Source organism: Alosa sapidissima, chromosome 17 (assembly GCF_018492685.1).
Source record: "Alosa sapidissima isolate fAloSap1 chromosome 17, fAloSap1.pri, whole genome shotgun sequence".
Taxonomy (NCBI): domain Eukaryota; kingdom Metazoa; phylum Chordata; class Actinopteri; order Clupeiformes; family Clupeidae; genus Alosa; species Alosa sapidissima.
The window spans coordinates 1,083,215-1,104,633 of NC_055973.1; the positions used below are offsets into that span (position 1 = coordinate 1,083,215).

General features: G+C 41.5%; 1 protein-coding gene across 1 annotated transcript in view; it reads left to right on the plus strand.

The window, feature by feature from the left end:
- Positions 1-375: 375 nt before the first annotated feature.
- The window catches only part of cdk13 (cyclin-dependent kinase 13), a 79,797-nt gene continuing 58,753 nt past the window's right edge, over positions 376-21,419 (plus strand). Inside the window, exons 1-5 of the mRNA XM_042068001.1 lie at positions 376-2,155; positions 15,474-16,052; positions 16,156-16,317; positions 16,398-16,537; positions 16,641-16,811. Coding sequence (XP_041923935.1) covers positions 1,026-2,155; positions 15,474-16,052; positions 16,156-16,317; positions 16,398-16,537; positions 16,641-16,811 — 2,182 coding nt within the window. The 5' untranslated portion in view covers positions 376-1,025. The remainder of the gene's footprint in view (positions 2,156-15,473; positions 16,053-16,155; positions 16,318-16,397; positions 16,538-16,640; positions 16,812-21,419) is intronic.

Sequence of the window (21,419 nt, forward strand, 5' to 3'; positions counted from 1 at the left end):
AATAAATAAAATAATAATAATAATAATAAAAAATAGGCCACTATAGGCCTATCAGGGTAAGTTTTTAGAGAGAGTGAAAATAAACCATGCTAATACATTTTCATTAAAACTGTTTATATTTTCTGACATTTTCCAAATAAAAAAGTACCAGAATTTCAGGCATCATTACAGAAGGGAAGGTAGCGCTAGCCATGCAATCTTTGATTTACACAGTCTTTGGCCCGAGAATCCATTGTTCTAGGAAAATTTAAACGTCTTCGCAATTTTCATTACTTTTTGCGCCTGTGACGGAGATGGTTCAATTAAAACATGTGACAATATCTATAAAAATGCTCTTAGCAGCGACTATCATAAGCAGACATGTAGCTGTAATAAGTTCAATATAATTTTGTGTTGGTTCCTCACAACGGATTCCATACTTGAATCTGCTGAAGTTAATTCACTCTTGGAATGACAAGCTTGTGGCTACTTCCTACTTAATGAGTTGATCTATGAGGAGAAACGTTTAGAAGTTTTAGTCCAGACGAACATTTTCTCTTCTATCATTTAGTTTTTTTGTGAAATTTAGTTTTGCGCATTATGTTTATATGAGTACTAGATCTACATCACGGAAAACGACAAAACCAAAGCACTTCACGCTGTTGGGGCATTTGGAGTACATTGGCTAACTTGCTAGCCACTAAGCTAGCCAACGTTAGCTAAGTTTGCGACGGTTTCAAGGTGGCAGACGATCAAGACCCAGTGGAATAATGTTCGTCACTCGGCACTAAACTGAAGTAAATAAGTACTTACTAAAGTTTTGTTATCCACTAACCTGATGATGGATACGGAACGTTAACATTAACATATATGGTGGAATAACCTGCTGGCGTCTGCTTAACGTTAACTTAACTGTTTAGCTAGCTTGAAAACAGTAGCATGCCAGTTCAATTATCTTTATGTGATTGGTTTTGTTCGCTTGAGAAGGTCGTTTGAAGTATACCAGTTCATATAATCAGGATATTCTCTATCCACGTCTGTTTTAAATGCCTAATTCGGACGTTGTTCGTGAGGCCCGAGGACGCAGCCCATTGGCACAGCGAAATTCCGGGCAGGCGAGGCGAAGTAACATTAACGTTAATCCTGTAAGCATTGTTACTTTAAGAAACAAACATCGGGAGAAGAGGCGTTCATCATCTTCACGGCGAAAGAGGCACAAACATGCCAAAGAAAAGCCCATTCACACCCCAGACGAACCCAACAGCGAACGTAGATGTTATTTTAAAAGAGACGGGGAGCTAAGGACTTTGGTGGAGTACGACGATGTGAGCTCTCAGTCTGAACGCTTCTCGGGGAGCCCCTCGCCCAGACACGGTGCTAGTAGATTGGACCTTCTCAGTGATGGCGATTTTTTAGACGGTAGCGGCCTTACGTGCCCTGATAGAAGGCAACGGAAAGAACCTAACCCATTGTATTTAAATAGAGACCCACAAAGGCAAACTCCAACTGAAAGGCACAGACAAGAAAATGAGCACAGACGAAAGGATCGTCTAAACAATGACAGAGACTCCAAAGTTCATATAGGAGGCAGATTTGACAAGAGAAACAACAAGGAGAGCTCGAGGAACAGTGACCGCACTGTTCAGAAGTCGCCCCTTAGTTTGCCACAAACATCACTGGATAAGAGGGAATCTAAACGACACAAAGTCAAAAGCAGGTCTGAAAAAGATCCTCATTCTTCATATCGAGATACACCACAAGCATATAAAGAAGAATGTGAAGAACCTAGGGCCTATGGAAGAAGTCTGGCATTTAAGGCAGAAAGTCCATATGGGACGTCCTGCTCATTCGGCTACCAGTCACCGGGCTCTAACTACCAGTTGATATCAAGGAGAAGTCCTGGTTTTGGCAACAAGCGACCTTCCCCCAGTTCAGCATACTCTGGTCGAGATGTGGATTTGTATGGTGCCTACAGCATTGCAAAGTCCCCAGGGCCATACGGATGTGACAAAAGAAACCGATCCCCTGTAAGCCCATACAGTTGGCGGAGATCCCCAAGTTATGGCCGTCATAGCCCATTTGAACAAGGAGAACTCTCTAGTCCTTATAGGCCAAGTGGTTGTAGACGAGCAGGAAGTCCCTACCGAAAGTCTTCAAGTCCAAGCCCAGGGAAAAGGTAACATTTTTTTAATATTATTGGATAATTGTGATTTTTGACAGTTTGAAGTCAAGCTTTTTGGGGCAGGTAAACAAGGAGCTTAGTTATAGGAACAGTCCATTTCTAAATCAGTTCTACTAACTACTCTCTCCCAGGACCCGTTTTTCACTGGTAATACAAGCCGGTACAAAGTCGTAAGTTACGAAATCACGCCAACGTTGTTTAGTGTCGTTACTTGGTACAGGGTTTAAAATGGTCACCCACTCGCCAAATGCGAGTAAAGTAGTCTACATTTTGCAAATATTTGAATGACCCTCACTGTCTACTGTCACTTAAAGCAAATTCTGATGCTGCCAGTGTCTCCCATACATTGACTAATCTGTGGCGGGCTGCCATAAAATCAACAGTGGCCGCTACACAATAATGTTCTATGCTGTATAATTTAAATGAGATAAAATCCTTTCATTGAGCTGTGCTATTTATGAACGCAGCCTTTCCTTGCCCCGGCCCGCGCTCTCTCATAACAGACCTGCTGCCCCTCCTCTGCATGTAGGCTACATTTAACAAAACATTAACAATTGTTGAAGGATTGTTGTTGGTGCATAGAAACATTGCATAAAAAGACAACGGGCTAAATTGCTATTAAGCAGTTAAGTTGTATGCAATCAAGCCGTATCTCTAAGCTAACGTTAGAATACTGTTTGGATGTCGAGCTAACCGTGTTTAGTTACGGCTGCTTGTCAATTTCGATTAGGCTACTCGTGCAGGGCTCTATTCATTTTATTGACTCTGACACTGAATGTATGCAAAATCCCTGTAAATGGAAAAGTGTTTTCCAAGACTCAAAAGTGCTTGTCCTAAGGAGAAGAAATACTAACCTTTATTTTAACTAACTACATATAGTAGGGATGTCACGGTAAACCGGTTTTACTATTAACCACGGTGTGCAACATCACGGTTAAAGGAGGATTCCGGTGTGATATTGACCTAAAGTGTGTTGAAACATGATACCGAGTGTGAACGTATGTCTCATAGCTCATCTCGGCTTGTCCCCTGCACTTAGAAATCTGGCGCTAGTTAGCCGATGCTACCAACAGTTTTTCGATGGGGCCGATTTGCCTCGGGCATCGGCCTAGCCATGCAAATAAATCACTGTTTTACACCATTTAAGAGGCTCAAAGTAGCTCCATACTTCATTGGTAGACTTCAGAGGGCCTTGACATTGAGAACTTTGAAAAAGCACTGGAAGTTTATTTACAAGACTATTTATACAGACAGTAGTTTGAAGACATGAAGTTTACCGTTCGCAGCCATCAGTGCGAATGAACAGGTATGATAAGGGATCAGATTCCAAAAATAATTCAGTGGAAATGCATGGATTCCGGTTGCTTGCAGTAAATTGAAGCAACAGAAAACATTTTCAGTGTGCTTGATTGTCATGTAGCTTAGTCTAGCCTGTTAATCAAATTAATGTATGAAAATAAAATTGTGCTTCATGTTATTGAAGGAGAGCAACGTTGCTATTCCCTGAAGATGAGTCCGCTATGTTGACCATTCATCTACAAATGCTTTTCTTATGATGACAGTTTGTATGGGTAAAGCCTTTTGTCGCAAGTTTTGCGCAAGGTCCATAGGCTACAACAAAGTGTTTCTGGAGTGAAACTTTGAATTTAGTCAGACTTGTGTGATAGAAGAATATGGCAAGGCTATCTCTATCTCTAAGGCGGGGATCACATTAGCCAGCGGCAAGCGGCAGGTTTCCTATTGTTCTCTTTGGTTCGGCAGCGGAACAGTGGCAACGGCACGTAACGCTAGCGCTGAACAAGCTGAGCGTTGAACTTGGTTCAACTTTCAAAGCGCAACGTGAGCGTATTTAATTGACAAACCGTTTGTGTTGCTTAGGAACGAGATAAAACTTATGGTCTGAGCGTTGCGTTACGTTTGCGGCTGCCGCTGGCAGATGTGATCCCCGCCTAACTAGCTCTATTGAGAAGATTGCATGACGGAAATAACAGTGGACTAACTGAGGATAACTTGTAGACCATAAAGGTAAGAGTTCATTGTCCTTGCGTGCTATCTCTGCTATTGCTGCTTTTGATCGGTCAGATTTTAAATCTCCTGTGGTGGGTTGGGCATATGTGGTGTCATCAAAATGTCCGCCCACGTCCCCCCTTTCCGCCTTAACGTTTCCACACTGGTGCTGGAACTTATCGGTTCGGCAAAATGTCTAGGGTGCTTGGTAGGGGTGTAACGGTACACAGAAGTCACGATTCGGTTCATACCTCGGTTCGGACATCACGGTTCGGTACGAGTTCGGTACAATGGAGGGAAAAGCATAACAAAAATGCAGAATGCATTTTTTTTTTTTTATTGTGCATGTCTCTCTGTACTGTACCACCTAGTGTCATTAAGTCTCTTCCCTGAGCTATCTGCAACAGCCTGAAGTGTGTAAGATGTAGGCTAAACAGTACAATAAGTACCCAGACTCGTGTAACTTGTAAACAAAATAAGACAATCAGCTATAAAACTGAAAATAGGCCTACAGCATCTCTTATTTCTGAAAGGGCAAATTAGATAGAATAGAATAATAATTTTTAAAAATCCACTTAAGCAAGACCTTCAACATCTGTGTTTAGTTGTATATGGAAGGGTCAGTGTGTGTACAGTAATAATCTAGCCTACTAACTGTGAAAACATCACACTATTTTGCCTTCTTTTAAACGAAATTGCTCCTTTCATTTCATAAACAGACTACAACTAGAAGTCACGTGACTTTGCCCTTCGACGTTAACTCACCGTAGCATGGTTTGTTTATTAGCCTGGTTAGCGTTGACACTTTCTGTTACTGTCCATGCACTTAACACTACCAGCTCCTCATGTGAGAAGTTACAAGTTACCCCAACATAAAGGTAATTACCAAGCGATTTACATAGCTTTCTGTCATTACGAAATTGTTTAATTTAAGCCGTAGGTTTTGGCCCTATTTGTATGTGTATCCAAAGGCTTGTGAAGCGCAGGGGAAGCGCCCTCTCGTTTTCTCGTTTCAGTGATAGGCTACCAATCATCTGGGTGTTGGCTTTGAATATGTGTAGCATGTTATATTTCCACTCATATACCCAACAACTGCTGAACAACGCCGACACACAGTTTCATCTTATCCACCACTCTCTCGCTCGCCTGTAACTGTAACTGAAGTTCTCAAACTTGCGATCTTAAAGAGACCAGTGGATCCTCTAACTCTTGTGGGTCGCACCTTAGTGCTGCTATCTCTGACTGACTGACTCAACCGACTACCTGACAAAAAAAAAACATAGGCGCCAATCAGAGCTTCAGAGCTAAGGAGGCTACAGATTAGCGTTAAGTGTCGCTAAAGAACTCCCGTAACTCTCGTACGGTAGGCTACTTAACAGTAATTGCGCATGACATTAATTAATCCGCACACGAGTTTTATGTATTTTTATACCGTGTATTCTCCGTGTAAATTCATGCACCGAACCGTGACGCCCGTACCGTTTCGGTTCAATACGAATACATGAACCGTTACACCCCTAGTGCTTGGTAGTAAATTTGGGGAGACACTTCGTCCCGCCGTTCCGCCTCGGTCTATGTAAAAAGGACAGGCATTCCGCGAATCTGGTACATAATTTTGCGGGGATTTTGGCAGTGTGAAGGGGCCTTTAGTTAATTTAGGCCTACTGTTGGGTGTAATGACATTTCAGAAATAACCTAGGCTACGCAACCTATTGGCAAACTTTTACATTTGGAGAGTTACTTGCTAAGTATCTCACTAGCTCACATAATCTGAGTAGTGCTCACCAACATCATAAAGGAATGATGCACCAATATTGACATTCTGGGCCGATATTTAAAATTTCACTTTGGCCGATAATGATACTGATATTTTTATTGACATTTTTGTGTAATATTTAGTATATATACTTTTTTTGATCCCGTGAGGGAAATTTGGTCTCTGCATTTAACCCAATCGGTGAATAGTGAAACACAAACAGGGTCATTCCACGTCAATTCAACCAGGGCCCACGCACTTAGGTCTCAAAAAATTCTAAAAAAATTACCAGGTGTACCTATGTTACCCAGGAGACACACTGTAAAATTACTCTTATGTAAGATCAATACTTTCCAAGATACAGCCAGTTTTATAGGGGGAGGGGGTGTCGATTTTGCTCTGCCTCTTTTTTTTGTCAAAGTTCACAAGCCCACAGCGCAAGAACTAAACCATGTAGGAGGCTCAAATTGTGCATGCTGGTACATAAATAGGAATAGTATGTAGCAAAATCGTCACGTTTGGTCTGTATAATCCTGCATGGTCATAGCTGTCCCTCAAAGTTGATACAAATGTTATTGGAGTTTTTGGCTGGGCTCTGTTTAAGCCTTCAGAAGACATATTTTTTATTCAACATAGGTTCTTGATTTATTTTTCTTACTGAGATAAGTAGAAACACTCTCACAAAAAACAATGAACAGAAAATAAATCCCTTCAGGGTCTGAACAGCAGACCTCACAAGTCTGAAAAATCATTTTGGTTATCATTTTCAGAGCACCCAAACACCTTGTGGGAATATACAAAGATTTTTTAAATAGGTTTTTCTTTATTCTCCATGATCCCTTCTTTTTGAAAACACCAATTTGACTTGTCTTATGCAAACTTTGTTTTTTATTTTCCACCCTGAACATGGGCAAAATGCCCCATTGACATCAATATGTTTTATGTATTTGCATATCACCGGAGTTCGTCGTAAAGTCGCACATCAATGCAAAGAAATAGTGTTGACATTGAGGGGAGTGTTAATTTATTTTCATTGTGTCCCCTAGGTTATATCTGTGGCCTGAAATGCCTTGTAGTGAAAAAAAAACTTCTTCCCGAAGCACCTTTTTGAATTTATTTTCTCAGCATATTAGGTCATATCATAGATTATTATGGCCATTATTTGAACAGTAAAAATAATAATAAAAGAAATCTAGCACTACAAACCATCCTCAGCAGGGAATAAGCAGAAAAACTAACAAGGAAGTAGGGCATTTCAATTTCATTGACTTGTTTGCTCATAAGTGATAATCAAACAACACTCTGATACCCATGCAGAAAAATTATAATGACCATGACAATGACAGCCCCCACATCCGGCCCACTACCTAATATGAGTTTGACAAGGTCTAAGGTCAGTCACTCTCACTCTCCCTTGCTAAAGCGCAAAATGGTTTGGTCCGCCTGCACAACGATTCATAAGGTATCTCATTTTGTTTACATAGTTGAGCATCGCTAGTAGTGTACAGCTAATTGTTGTGCTGCTGGTACAATGTCTTTCTCCAAGAAAACCAAGTTGGATTACCAAAAAACAAAGGCAAAAACAGGAAAAAGAGAGAGATCAAAATGAGGGGAAACAGCTGCTAATAAACTTCTTTCCAAAGAAAGGTGAGCACACACGTAACACGAAATCCCATGGTGTTAACCTGCTTGAATGTCTCCGCAATAGAACTGAGGCAACCCATTGAAAGAGCGGAGTTCCTAGGTTACACAGGTAATCTGAGGTATCTCGTGATCCACTTCCATCTCCATCTATTTCAAAAAGACTTGGAGCCAGCTTGATTCATGCCCTATGGTAGGCTACATGTTGATCATTGCAGTGGTTCCGGGCGCAATTTTCCCCCTTCCTTTCCTTTTGGTTGTCGTTAGTCTTACATTTTTTACTCAGTAATGGATGGGATTTGTGATGTAGCGAAGTACAATACTTCACTCAAAACGTAATCAAGTAAAAAATAAAAGTACCAATTTTAAAAACTACTTAAAAACAAAATACACAAAAAAACTACTCAATACAGTAACGTGAGTAAATGTAATTAGTTACTTTCCACCTCTGCCAGTGGCCATCCTAGATTCTACTTGACACTCTCCACAAACACACATGGAAAATGATGGCTTGTGTCATATGTTTCTGTTTCATATATGTGACTCTGCAAGGCCAAATCAGTCGCTTTGGTAAAATTTACAAAATTAAGTTATTGTATTCACACGAACGGCCATAAACTAAGCTTTCCAATGATATGTATATCGAGGGTATTGCAAAAAGTATCGCTAAGATAACCGCATCCAAAGTTGGCATGGTTCTCTTGTCACGATACACCAGAAGAGGAGAAAATCACCTTTTTAAGTAAATTGTCACGTGCGATAGTTTTGAGGGCACAGCTATGATTAGCCTTACGGTAGCGTTTGAAGTGGATGACTGACTATGCAGTTTCAACCGTGCAATGAGTCTTTTTCTGCCCCCTAGTTAATACCTGGGATGGTCATAAGGTGTCACTATAGAATATAATTAATGTATTTCGGGGGAAGTAAGGGGAGAGGAAGTTCTGTGTACACAGATTGTGTATAGCCTAGCCTACTTTTAAAATGCACAAGCCTACTTCAATGGAAAACTTCTCCTGGTCCCTAAAATGACGCCAGGATATTTCTAAAAGTTTGTGCATTTGACCGTTCGTGCCCTGAACGGCAAGTCTTTCACATTCGTATTCGGTTACATCTGCCAAGAACAATATAGAGCTGACACATTAAGTAACGGGTAAGTAACTTAGTAAGTAAAGTAGCTCTACCGTACCCTACCGTAAAACCTTATAGCGGCGTGGACAAAGAGAATGACTGCTAATGTGTTGAATGTTCACCTAAATAAAGTAAGGGTTTAACAGTCAAAATGTATGTTTATCCGTGAAATTTGTTCACAATATGAAAGTGTAGACTATATACTGTCGAATTATGCGAAAACGTGAAATTCGTCATTTTAACCTGTACGTTTGTTTATCGTGCACAAAACGACTGGTTTCGCCTTGCAGGGACACATATTTTGAAATTCATATGAAGTGTTTAGTTAATAATGTATAATCTGCATACTAGTAACTAAACATAGTAATTTGAATACTTCATATTGTTAGCGCTTCGGACTTGTAACCGGAGGGTTGCCGGTTCGAACCCCGACCAGTAGGCATGGCTGAAGTGCCCTTGAGCAAGGCACCTAACCCCTCACTGCTCCCCGAGCGCTGCTGTTGTTGCAGGCAGCTCACTGGGCCGGGATTAGTGCGTGCTTCACCTCATTGTGTGTTCACTGTGTGCTGAGTGTGTTTCACTAATTCACGGATTGGGATAAATGCGAGACCAAATTTCGCTCACGGGATCAAAAGAGTTATTGATTTTTAAACTATTACACTTACAATTTTAATGTGGTATGTAGATCTAATTGAGTGCACATTGGTAATGTGTGTAATTGAGTGCCTGTTACTTTAAGAAATACGTGAGGGTTATTAACCTTCAGTCTCACGTTTTTAGGCTAGTGAATAAAAGTTGCGCATAGTGCATAAGGGTATGTGGATGCAATTCATTATGTTTTCTATGTCATTAGATAAAATCAATGTTAAAAAAACGAACAAGTCAAAGAAAATCTTTCTGGGATCATAAATAATTTTAGTGAGCAGCCTACTGACAGATGTAACCTGAGCTGCAGAATAGTTATCAAGGAGCTCTCTCCAGATGTAAAAGTTTGTCATGCAAGCATAAATGCAAAGTGGTTCTCTCTCTCTCTCTCTCTCTCTCTCTCTCTCTCTCTCTCTCTCTCTCTCTCTGTGCGTGTGCGTGAGGCTATGTTCAATTCAACTCCTTAGTTGATCCATCTGGTCAATAGTCCTGCATTCACGCCACTTCATGATTAGATTAACATCATCAGACAGGCTGTAAAGTGTATGCGGGAATTTCTCGCATTATGATGGCGAGAGTTGTGGGACAAATTATGTGCAATATCTGTAATCCCGCAGTGAAATTTAGGCCCTGGAGAGAGAAGAACATCGGCCTGTAGCCTACAATTTTATCATTGTAATAAAAAACGCAATTTGGCACATAATTTCAACATGCTGCTATTTAGCCTACTAATTAAGGCCTATTGTACTCCTTAATAAAACTAGATGTACCGCAGAGCGGTACAAAATATGACCGCCGCCCAGTCCAGCACATTTTTTCCACAAAAATAAATCACGCTGAAAGGCCTATATGATTCTAACTGTCTCACTAAATTGCATTATCCACACTCAATTCTCACTGGTATCTGCTAGACAACAAGTACCAAAGCATGATTAGTTCATAGATTTCACATGTAAAATTCATTTTATACAACCCCACCCCCATCTTGCCTGTTCATAATTCTGAGAAATTCTTGAATTGTGTGCGTGTACACGTTTATGTTTATGTGTGTGTGTGTGTGTGTGTGTGCGTGCTTGTGTGTTTGCCTGCGTATGTGTGTTTGTGCATGCATGCATACATATGTCTACTGTGTGAGTGTGTCATACGTATGATTACTGTGAATGTATGTGTGTGCGTGTGTATCTGTTTATGCACATGTGTGCACATGGAATGGGTTAACATGACCCCTGGAGGCAAACATACGGAAAAAATTGGTCATCCTAGGCCCTACGGTTCTCAAGATATTCACAGAAAACTGTCTGCGCCCTACCCTCCTTTCGGGGGGTCCAGTACAGCAGGGGGGCTACAGATCAAAACGAAAAACTATGGTTCCATGCTATCCATGTGGGGTTACATGCCCACCAAGTTTCGTGTACCCCGGTCTTTCAGTGTCCCGGGAATCCTTGTTGGTGTACGGTCACTAAATGTACACATAAATTATTTTATTGTAAGGCCCCCCATGAACGAAAGTTCACAAAACTTGGCATGCATTCGGAGGGTGTCATAATGATCCTACACTTTCGTGCAGTTTTGACCATGTCAGCCAGAGATATTGTGATAACACCTAATTTTTAACTAGGTGGCGCTATACATGAAATAAGTGGTAAGGGGATGGGTTGACATGCCCCCTTAAGACCAACATACAAAAAAAAAGGTGGACCTCCTAGGCCCTACGGTTCTGGAGATATTCACAGAAAACTGTCTCCGGCCACCTACAGGCCAGTTGGTGTATAGTAACATAAATTAACTTATTGTGTGGCCCCCCATGAACGCAATTCCACGAAACTTGGCGTGCATTCAGAGGGTGTCATAATGATCCTACACTTCCGATATCGTGCAGTTTTGACTATGTTAGGTTACAGATACCTGCGATTACAACACCTCATTTTTACTTTTTTGTGTTTAACTAGGTGGCGCTATACATGAAATGAGTGGTTATGGTTGCCATGGCCCTTTGAGATCAACATACCAAAAAAAAAATGGTCCTCCTAAACCCTACGGTTCTCGAGATATTTACAGAAAACTGTGTCTGCCCTACCCTCCTTTCGGGGGGTGCAGTCCAGCGGGGGGGCTACAGATCAAAACGAAAAACGATGGTTCCATGCTATCCATATGGGGTTACATGCCCACCAAGTTTCGTGTACCCCGGTCTTTCAGTGTCCCGGGAGTCCTTGACGGAAATTTGGACATCCGAAAAAGAAAAAAAAAAAATCTGACTAAACCTATATGACCGCCGCTTCGCTGCGCGGCGGTCATAATAACAAGTCATTCACATTATAGGCTACTTTACGCACCGTCATGTCAGGGTGACACTATGACGAGCCTGCTCTGAAGACTCCCATTCATTTTGACTACATGGGAAGAGAGCGCGTCTTTTTCAGACAGACAGCGCAATTCATTTTATACCAGCAGGCCGATCGGACAAACTATGGCGCCTCGATATTAAAGAAACGCCGACTCTATTCATTCCGAAAGTCCACCGCACAACAGTGCAACGTGCATGTTCACATTTTTAGTAACAACCGCCAAACTTGCTTGCCTTACACATCTAAGTTTTCCGACTATTTTTCTTACCTTCTTTTTTCCGCTGTGGATGTTATTGAGCTTGTAGAAGTTTTAACTCTTACGTTCTGAACATCTCGCACTGCCATTGCCCGATGTCATTTCTGAGTCATATCACTCCTTAATCTGTCTCTCTTTTAAATGCATATTCCCTGAATGGTAGGCTACAATGACTATGTGTTTTATATATAATATCGAAACAAAATAACCCAGGCAGTCTCATCTACGAGATGTTTAGGCCTCCTCCAGTACTGGCAGAGGCTCATAGGTTGCAGATTTGCTTAGTGGCCTACCAAGGCTCTGCAACGAGACGCGACATGGGAGATGAATCATCGGTCAACTTGCACTGTAGCCTATTCTACTTTCTTATTGCACACTGGAGAGGAAAAAATGCTGGTAGGCTACGATAGGCTACTTAATTTACACGTTTTGTTACCTTTAGTGTGTGTGTGCGTGCGTGAGAGGGGTTGCTCAGTGAAACATCGGAATACACCTGGATGTAGGTAACACAATTTAACAATGTATAGGCTATATATTTTTTCATTTGATTGGTTCAACCGCCACCCGCCCGAATTTAATTAAAATATCATATTTCTTCATGTCATCCGCCCGATCCGCTGTTTAACCGCGGAGTCCGCGGCTGTAACCGCGAACCGCGCATCTCTGGTCGTCAGTAGGTGCCACTCTTCTCTCTGGCCAAAAAGATCGATCCCAATGCCCCAGTGCAGGAGATGTTGTCCTTCGGATGAGACGTTAAACCGAGGTCCTCACTCACTGTGGTTATTAAAGATCCCATGGCACTTAATGGCAAAGAGTAGGGGATTCCCCGGTGTACTGGCTAAATTTCCAACCTGGCTCATTCAATTTGGCCCCCTAATCATCCCCCACTGTAATTGGCTCATTCACTCCGTCACTCTCCACCTCATGCTGGTGTGTGGTGAGCGTTCTGGCGCATAATGGCTGCCATGCATCGCCCAGGTGGGTGCCACACATTGGTGGTGGTTAGTGAGGTCCCCCTTTCCATATGAAGCGCTTTGAGTGTTGAGAAAATGTATATAAAATGTAACGTGTTGTTGTTGTTGTTCTATGATCCCAGAAAGATTTTCTTCGACTTCTGTGTCATTAGATACAATAACTGTTCAAAAAATTAACAAGGGTCATTCCACGTCAATTCAACCAGGGCCCACGCACTTGGGTCTCAAAAAAAATCTGAAAAAATGACCAGGTGTACCTATGTTACCCAGGAGACACACTGTAAAATTACTCTTATGTAAGATCAATACTTTCCAAGATACAGCCAGTTTTACAGGGGGAGGGGATGTCGATTTTGTTCGGGCTCTTTTTTTTGTCTAAGTTCACAAGCCCACAGCGCAAGAACTAAACCATGTAGGAGGCTCAAATTTTGCATGCTGGCACATAAATAGTAATAGTATGTAGTAAAATCATCACGTTTGGTCTGGATGATCCTGCATGGTCATAGCTGTCCCTCAAAGTTGATCAAGATTTTATTGGAGTTTTTAACTGGGCTCTGTTTAGGCCTTCAGAAGACATATGTACTCAACATAGGCTCTTAATTTATTTTCCTTATTGAGATGAGTAGAAACACACTCACAAAAAGCAATGAACAAAAAAGAAATCCCTTCAGGGTCTGAACAGCAGACCTCACAAGTCTGAAAAATCATTTTGGTTCTCATTTTGAGAGCACCCAAACACCTTGTGGGAATATACAAAGATTTTTTTTCTTCATTCTCCATGATCCCTTCTTTTTAAAAACACCAATTCTTATGCAAATCTTGCTTTTTTATTTTCCACCCTGAACGTGGGAAAAATGCACCATTGACATCAATATGTTTTGTATAGTTACCACAGGTTACTCTATACAACCACAGGTGGCACTGTGGTAACTCTATAAAACATTACATTACATTACATTACATTTGGCTGACGCATTTTTAGCCAAAGCGACTAACAACATGGAAAACAGTTTAAGTTTTAAAGCAATTCTCAACAATTTTAGGACAATTTAAAAAAACGGTAGAGTACAGTAAGAAGAAGCGCATCAGTGAGTGCTGTTTTTAACAGTTACGTGTCACTTTAAGACTGCTGGTGAGTGCTAGGATCAGCAAGACTTGTTGTAAGTGGTGCTATGAGAGGAGATTTTCTCTAAAGAGCTGGGTCTTCAGGAGTTTTTTGAAAATGGAGAGGGATGTTCCTGCCCTTGTAGGAACTGGCAGTGTGTTCCACCAACGAGGAACAACAGATGAGAAAAGTTTGGATTGGCCTGAGCGTACCGGTGGTAGAGCTAGACGTCGTTCGTCTGAGGAGGTCTGGAGGTAGCGTGTCTGTATGAGGGCATTCAAGTAGGTGGGAGCAGAACCGGAGACTACTTTGTAGGCAAGGGTTAGAGCCTTGAATTTGATGCGGGCCGCCATAGGTAGCCAGTGTAGCTGGATGAGCAGTGGGGTAATGTGCCCTTTTGGGTTGGTTGTAGACCAGGTGCGCCGTTGCGTTCTGGATCATCTAAAGGGGTTTCACTGCACAGGCTGGGAGACCTGTCAGGAGGGTGTTGCAGTAGTCGAGTCGTGAGATGACTATTGCCTGAACCAGAAGTTGGGTAGCATCTTGAGTCAAGTAAGTCCTGATTTTCCGTATGTTGTAGAGTGCGAAACGGCATGACCGGGCGACTGAGGCAACATGATCTGAGAAGTTTAATTGGTTGTCGAGAACAACTCCTAGATTTCTTGCAGTCCTGGTAGGTGAAACAGACAGGGAGTCAAGTTTGATGTTGATGTCGTGGTGTATGGTAGGTTTAGCTGGGAGGACCAGCAGTTCAGTCTTTGAGAGGTTCAGCTGGAGGTGGTGTGCCTTCATCCATGTAGCTATGTATGAGAGGCAATCCGAGATCCGTGCTGAAACCAAGGGGTCATCAGGTGGAAAGGACAGATAGAGCTGTGTGTCATCTGCATAGCATAAAACATATTGGTCAAAAAAAGTTTATAAGACTCAATTTGCACATTGTTCCAAAGCTAGGGCTGGTGTGAGTGATCTTAACAGCAGTCTTAACTTTTACAAAACTCAATTATTGGAAGATTCTGTCAAAAATGTAAACAGGAAGAGAAATAAGCTAAAATCATGTTTACCTGCCGTGCACTGCGTAGCACTTCAGACCTGTAACCGGAGGGTTGCCGGTTCGAACCCCGACCAGTAGGCACGGCTGAAGTGCCCTTGAGCAAGGCACCTAACCCCTCACTACTCCGCTGTTGATTCACTGCGCCGGGATTAGTGTGTGCTTCACCTCACTGTGTGTACACTGTGTGCTGTGTGTGTTTCACTAATTCACGGATTGGGATAAATGCAGAGACCAAATTTACCTCACAGGATCAAAAAAGTATATATACTTATACTTATACCTGCAGCCTTAAGATCTTTTCATTCGCACACTAATGGTACATGGGATTGTTTTCACTGTAAATTCTGTAGGATGGGTAATAGGGAGGTGTAATCAAATATTGCTCTTTGTTTCTGCTCCATTAGTCGTCGATGTGGCGAATCTCGCAGCCGAAGCCCATATGCCTCATCATGTCAGTCACGTTCCCGAAGCCATCGCCACCATTCCCGTTCTCGCAGCCGACCCTCAAGCTTATCTCCCAGCACACTGACATTAAAGAGTACACTGGCAGCTGAGCTCAGCAAACAGAAGAAAGTTAAAGCTGCTGAAGTTGCAGCCAGAGTGAAGAACTCCTCATCCGTCAAGTGTAACACATCCACGGCCTCTGTGCTTCAAGACAGCCACACTTCAAACCATGCTACTTTGAAAAAGACTCGACCATTTTCACCCCTGCCGCATCAGGAGAGAATGTCAAGATTCCAGGATTCCAGTATGTCTAGCCAATATATACCTGTTGCTAAGATCTTCAAGAGGACATCAGAGGTCCCTCTTGCCAGAAGCAAAAGCATAAAAACTGAGGAGGATCCGCTCATTCAAAAGGAGAAAAATAAAGTCATGGCTAGCCAGAGTAAAGAGCAGGAACCGGTTACCAGACCACCAGTAGGCACAATGCCCTCTCTGCACTTGCCACCCTTCCTTTTGGAAAATGTGGATGGGGTGAAAAGGTTTGTGTTATGGTTATTAACTCTTGTGACTTAGCCAGTAGATAAGAAAATATATTGAATGGATCCGATATGTTGTACTGTATGTCTGTGTTTATGTTCTCAGAATGAAGGAGTGCTTGCCGGCACACACAGGAAAACAGAAGCCAGAGAGGAAAGCGAGACACCTCCTTACTGACCTCCCACTTCCTCCAGCACTCCCTGAGGATACTTCCACATCTAGTCCATCAGAAGACAAAAAGCCCAACATTCTACGCAGGAGGCCAAAGTATGATCTATAGCCACCATGTTAAGTTTTTTGCTATTTATTTTGTCATTTTTTCATTATTCAGAAATTGTTTCTCACAGAATATGTGGCCCTCGGTTTGGAGAGATTAAGGAGGCAGAAATTGATTGGGGCAAACGATGTGTCGACAAGTTTGAAATCATTGGGATCACTGGTGAGGGTACTTATGGACAGGTGTATAAGGCAAAGGACAAGGACACAGGTAGGAGGTCACTCTAACTTCATCTTTGAAAAATGATTGGACTGTTTGGGTGTTTTGCTTGTTTTTAATTCTCATATCTTGAAACTTTCATGACCTCTGACAGCTGAAATGGTCGCGCTGAAGAAGGTTCGTTTAGACAATGAGAAGGAAGGTTTTCCCATTACTGCCATCAGAGAAATAAAGATCCTTCGTCAACTAAACCACAAGAGTATAATCAACATGAAGGAAATTGTTACAGATAAGGAGGATGCTCTCGACTTTAAAAACGATAAAGGTAATTAACCCAACACTAAAACTGTGTCTTTAGGGGTGGGTTTGCAATAATCAAAAATTGGTGTGTTAAATATGATGTGTTACTGATATTAACATAATTTGCTAATTATATTAGACTTTGTGTTTTGTAAATCAGTCTGATTTGAACATGAAGCAGAAAGTGTATACCATACCATACCATGCCATGGAGTATAGCCTTCTCTCCTGTAAGATACAATACCTGCAATCTATCTGTCTGTGTTCAAAAAAACCACAGTCTCCACAATCCATACCAAAAACACACATTTAGAGGAAACCACTCATTTGCAATTGTGCCTGAGTGCACCTAGTGCTGGGCGGTATACCGGTTCACACTGTATACCGGTGTATATTTTCGTTATGATATGAATTTCTAATATACCGCGACAGTGTTTCAGACGGGATTTTTTTCACACGCACGCATGGTGCCACTGCGAGGCATAGTGAGGGTAAACACAAAACACCTTCAGTTTTTCTCCTGAAGTATGACCCTTAAGGCTTAATTTCTCCTTAGGTAAGGGGTTTATTTAAGGGTGTGGCACAGAATACCTTAAATTGTTTCTTTTATTGCTGGGCGATATACCGGTTCACACCGTATACCGGTGTATATTTTCGTTATGATATGAATTTTTAATATACCGCCATACCGGTGTATTTGATTACACAACGTTTGGAACGCTGCGCTGCCCAACAGTGTTTCAGACGGGACTTTTTTCACACGCACGCATGGTGCGACTGCGAGGCATATTGAGGGTAAACACAAAACACCTTCAGTTTTTCTCCTGAAGTATGACCCTTAAGGCTTAATTTCTCCTTAGGTAAGGGGTTTATTTAAGGGTGTTGCACAGAATACCTTAAATTGTGTCTTTAGCAAAATCTTTAAGGGATACTGCATTGAAAGGGATTTACCGTCAGGAAAATTCTATTGAGATTGTTCAACAGCTGTAACTAGCTGGCTGGCTAGTAGGTATTGTCGTTAGTTAGCAACCCACCGAACACAGTGAAGTTTAATGATCTTATCATTAATCTCACTTTAAGAATATTCGCTGAAATTATCCAGGTAGCAAGTAATGCATGTTATAGACATGAACTGAGCAATACTTTTTTGTTAATGTTTTGCCTAGCGAACCGAACCGAAGCTCATGGCAGGCTAACAAGACATCCACATCCACATAAAGTTAACGTTAGCCTACCACTAACGTCATGCAAACCACACAATAACAATAAGGCATGTTTCTGATAGGCCTATTTGACCGAGTAAGCATATTAGCAGAGAGGTTTTATTTTAAATTGTATAATTTTCAAAAAAGTATAATTATTGCAAGTTGCACTACTTTTTGTATTGGTTTTATACAAGATGCAATTTGTAGATTCTTCATTAGCATCATGAGTGGCTCTTTGTAAACAGCATAATTTTCTGGGGCCATGCAAAACTGCATTACCACTAGTGTGGAGTTAATCTACATCATGACAGTAAAATAGACCAGCCTGTAGGAAATGCTGTGAACATCTGATTATGCATGGAAAAAAAATACCGTCATATACCGTGAAACCGTAAGAATTTTGAAAAATACCGTGATATACATTGTTGGTCATACCGCCCAGCACTAGTTTCTTTAGTTAAGGAAAAACGTTAAGGGATACTGCATTGAAAGGGATTTACCGTCACAAAAATTCTATTGAGATTGTTCAACAGCTGTAACTAGCTGGCTAGTAGGTGATGTCGTTAGTTAGCAACCCACCGAACACAGTGAAGTTTAATGATCTTATCATTCATCTCACCTTAAGAATATTCGCTGAAATTATCCAGGTAGCAAGCAAGTAAATGTCATAGACATGCACTGAGCAATACTAGCTGGCTAGTTAGAAATGATCCTGACTGTCATCAGTGCACCAAAACAAACATTTTTGTTAATGTTTTGCCTAGCGAACCGAACCGAAGCTCATGGCAACAACAAGACATCCACATGAAGTTAACGTTAGCCTACCACTAACGTCATGTAAACCACACTAAGGATAATAAGGAATGTTTCTGATAGGCCTATTTGACAGAGTAAGCATATTAGCAGAGAGCTTTTATTTTAAATTGTATCATTTTCAAAAAAGTATAGACCCTTTCAACAATAAAAACGAAAACAATGCTTGAACGTTCTATTTGGGCCCCAATCTACTTCCTCTGCATTAAGATAACATATGGAATGTTAAAAAGGAAGTCTTGTGGGGCCAACTATGATGCTGATAATGGAACTCTCTTGAAAGGGTCCATATTTAATACTTTTTGTACTGGTTTTATACAAGATGTTTGTGAAATTTGCACGGTAAAGTATTTTGACTGCAATGGTCTTTGCATTCTGATTAGATTCTTCATTAGAATCATGAGTGGCTCTTTGTAAACAGCATAATTTTCTGGGGCCATGCAAAACTGCATTACCACTAGTGTGGAGTTATTCTACATCATGACAGTAAAATAGACCATCCTTAGTCAAAGTACTGCAGCAATTCCTCTCTCAACCTGTAGAAAATGCTGTGAACATCTGATTATGCATTGAAAAAAAATACCGTCATATACCGTGAAACCGTAAGAATTTTGAAAAATAGTGATATACATTTTTGGTCATACCGCCCAGCACTAAGTGCACCACTGTTGTGCAAAATTCAACATGATATATTTAGGTGCACTGGTATAAGTGACTTCTAACCAAATTGTCTACAAAATCACTGAAACATTGAAAAACATTACCAGTGCGAATCATACCCTGATGCAAATGCAGCATAAAAACCACAGCTCCCATAAACGTCAGCAGTTTCACGTTACTTCAAGTGTCTAACTTATGCGGAAAAAAGCAACAATTTAGGCTAGCCTACCATGAGATGTGTAACTAATTTCTTCAAATCACCAAATTTATTGGAAAAGTATAAATATACCAACAATAAAGAAAGATTCAGGAGGAACAAGAAGGAGATGAGATTCTGATACAAAAGTAGCCTAATATGAGAGGGTGCTGTTGAGCATGCCAAGAGAGTAGACGTGTCTACCGCAGCTCCTGCAAAATCTTTTACAAAATTCGTATTTTGTGGACCTTAAATTACCCGGATTCTAATAATTCGGTCATTGGCCGTGAATTAAGTGAGAGGGTGCCAAATAAGACCGTTAAAGAAGCCCTATGCAACAATGTTAGCAAAAATGACCTTAATTATGCAGGTTGAGAGTCGTTCTGATGGTTCTACAACACTTTTTGCGTCGTTTGGTGGGTGCTTGGTCTCCCCCTAGTGCTTCTCCGCGGAAAAAACGAATATGCAACTTTCTGGTCGCGGTCCGAACACATCCGGATCTAACTCAGCGGAAGTATCCAATCGCGCCTTAAATGTAGTCAGATTGTAGTTTCTAAGAAGACTGCAAAACGGACTCCGACTTGGCTTTGTTGCTATTGAAATTGTAAGTAGCCTACCCTTGGGTGAACTTCGTTTTTGTAATGTGATTTGATAGTCTCTTGAACAATGTGTTTGCTCGACCGTTTTATTGTGAGCCCTGTATGTGTTTAGCTTGGTTTCTTGATGGCTAGCTCGCTAGCTAGTGGGGGTTTACTCCGAAACAGCGAAGGAATAACCAGACCTGCATAGGGCTTCTTTAACTCCGACAGGGACAGCAGAGAAAGCCAGTCAACTTCGAGAATCACCACAACCTCGAAAGATGCTAATATCAAATCCATTGATGCATTAGCAAAAGCAGTTGGTGCTATACAAGCGTCCATCGAGTCTATTGCTTCATTACACACAACACTGAATACACTTGGCCATAGAATTACAAGTGTGGAGGAAGGACTTAATGGGTTCGATAACAGACTGGAAAGTGTGGAGCTAGCTCAAGCCTCCCTAGCTAGAGAGAATCGTGAGCTGAAGGAGAAAGTATCATACCTAGAAAACTACATGAGACGACAGAACATAAGAATCGTGGGGATAAAGGAAAATACAGAGGGGAAGAAGCCAACGGAGTTAATCACAAATCTACTTGTGGAGTTGTTTGGAGAAGAAAACTTCCAAATACCGTTGCCTGTCGATAGAGCTCACAGAACCTTAGCCCCTAAACCAACAGAGGGTGACAAACCCCAACCTTTCATTGTCAAGCTTCATCACTTCCAGACTAAAGAGTGGATCCGGTGCTTTGTGCGAGAGAAAGGTGCGCTTACCTACAACGGATCAAGAACTCGCATATTCCCCGACTTGAGTGCGGACATCAATAAGCGTCGTGCAGCCTTCTCCGACTGCAAGCAGCTGCTCCACACCGCACATATCAAATTCGGTACTACCCAGCCACACTACAATTCAACCATGACGATAAGCGAGTGAAGTTCACCAACCCTGCGGAAGCGCTCGATTACATCAACAATCGCATCGCTGGCCAATCTCCTCCACATTCCACTGAAGATATTGAAGATGATGAGTCAATCCAGAACAACAATACGGTAAATTGTTTAATTGCAATAGTCTATAGGGGGAAAGGAAGCAAGAGCAGGCTACACGTTCAGTAGCTCAGCCTCTGAATAGCAATAGGACAATAATTATGATGGACAATCTTTTTCCCCTAACTCTA